The following is a 1,952-nucleotide window of genomic DNA, read 5'->3' on the forward strand; positions in this document are numbered from 1 at the left end:
ACATCCCAAAATTAAAAGGAAGAAGAACTTGGGGTACAACTTTACAGGAGGGGGGGCAGGGGCAGAGCAGAGCAGGGCGGGGGGGGACACTCCAGGGAAAAAAGGTTGGGAATCCATCCCTCCTGGCTGCAAACACACCCCCCAGCTCCTGCCTCCCCTTCTCCCCCTGTTTTTATTTGACCTCGGGAAAATCGGGAATATCAAGGCTCCTTTTTGGTTTGGGCTGAAACCTCTCCTGCAAGATCCTTCCCTGGGGGGGGGTCTCTGACTGAGAGCCTTCCTTCCCATCGGGAAAAAGAGAAAGGAAGGAGAGTTCCCAAGGGCACAAATTACAAAGGAACCCTTCCCTGCCTCCTCTTTTTGATTTAGGGCTTCATTCCCCTCCCCAAAAAAACAACCAAAAAAAAAGGAATATCACAAACTCGTTGGGGGGGGGGGGGTGAAAGCGCTGAACTTCAGAGTCACCCAAACAAAAGCAGCTTTTCAAAGCGCTTTTTCAGTCATTAAGATGTTTTTGTCTCTGTGCAAAGCCATCAGGCAGCTCCTCCTCCATCCAAAAGGGATTTGTTTGTTTGTTTGTTTGTTTGTTTTTTTACCTGTGTCCCGAGATCTTTCATCCTGGCCAAGGCGAGTTCCCTCAGGTTCCCGTGCTCCACCCCGGAGCTCACCAGTGGCATCGGGATATCCCTGCGTGGAAAAGGAAAACATGAAACCCTTCAGGCCACTCCAGCACCCACCTGAGCCCAGATTCCAAACAGCAGATCCCGGAATTCCTCAGAATTCCCCCTCGGTTGAATAAAAGGGGCAAAACGCAACTCAAAGCAGGAGGGGGGAAAAAAAAAATGAGGCAAAAAGCTACAGGTTTTATTTAGATTAAAAAAAATTATTATTAAAAAGTTGGCTTAAGCAATTAAAAAAAATGAAAAGCATAAAAATCGTAATTTTGTTCTCAGTTCTTGGGAGTCTGGGGAAAAAAAAAAAAAAAGGGTCATCCAGCTTTTTCTGAGGCTCCAGGTCAGATTTTCCTCACGGAATCTGCTCCTGCTGGAAACCCAGTCAATTTGGAAGCGGTTCTGCAGTCTGGGAGCTGAATGTCCACCAGGGAAAAAAAATCCAGCAGAGTTATAACTCCTCCATATCGGGATTTTAGCTGCTTGAGAGGGAAAAAAGTCCTGCTCAGCAAATGATTTGGGGTTAAATTTAACTGGATCAGGGGATCCATCAGACACCTGACACCAATGGATCCATTCAGTTCCCTGTGGAATTCTTTATCACCAAACCCCCATTAACAATTCCTATGGTTGGCAATTCCTGTTTTGGGGCAATTTGTTCCTATTTTTGGCAATTCCTACTTTGTATAATTCCTACTTTTTATTCCTGTCAAAGATAAAGGTCTCCCAGGGTCCCAAAGGCCTGATCCTTGTGCTGCTTCAGCCTCTGTAAGGGGGGCAAGGAAAAGGAGCTTTTCTTTAAGTGCTGGGAATAAAAATAAGGGCTGGAAAAGACCCTAAAGCTCATAAATCCATGGGCTTGGACACCTCCCACTATCCCAGGTTTCTCCAACCTGGCCCTGGACACTTCCAAGGGATCCAGGGGCAGCCACAGCTGCTCTGGGAATTTCATCTCAGCCCCTCCCCACCCTCCCAGCCAGGAATTCCTTCCCAATATCCAATCCCAACATCCCCCCTAAACCTCCTCTCAGCTCCCCCCTTGTCCTTCTCGTCCCATTCCCTTGTCCTTGCCATTCCATTCCAGCCTGACCGAAAATTCCCACTTTCCTGCCTCGTTTCACGCCGGGGTTACTCCTTGTTTTCTTGTCCTCTGCCCAAATCCATGTTCCTGTTTCTTAAAAGGTTAATTCCTTAAAGGGTTATTTCTTAAAATGTTCCCTTGCCCGTGGCAGGGGGTTGGAATGGGATGAGCTTTCAGGTCCCTTCCTACCCAAACCACGT

At 47.6% G+C, this 1,952-nt stretch overlaps 1 protein-coding gene across 1 annotated transcript in view; it reads right to left on the minus strand.

Moving 5' to 3' along the window:
* The window catches only part of LOC114071775 (elongator complex protein 3), a 30,349-nt gene that overhangs the window by 26,489 nt on the left and 1,908 nt on the right, over positions 1-1,952 (minus strand). The window contains exon 2 of the mRNA XM_027909630.1: positions 597-687. Coding sequence (XP_027765431.1) covers positions 597-687 — 91 coding nt within the window. The remainder of the gene's footprint in view (positions 1-596; positions 688-1,952) is intronic.

This window comes from Empidonax traillii, unplaced genomic scaffold, assembly GCF_003031625.1.
Source record: "Empidonax traillii isolate 1590-97213 ecotype Southwest subspecies unplaced genomic scaffold, ASM303162v1 scaffold2269:size40818, whole genome shotgun sequence".
In the NCBI taxonomy this organism is placed as follows: Eukaryota; Metazoa; Chordata; class Aves; order Passeriformes; family Tyrannidae; genus Empidonax; species Empidonax traillii.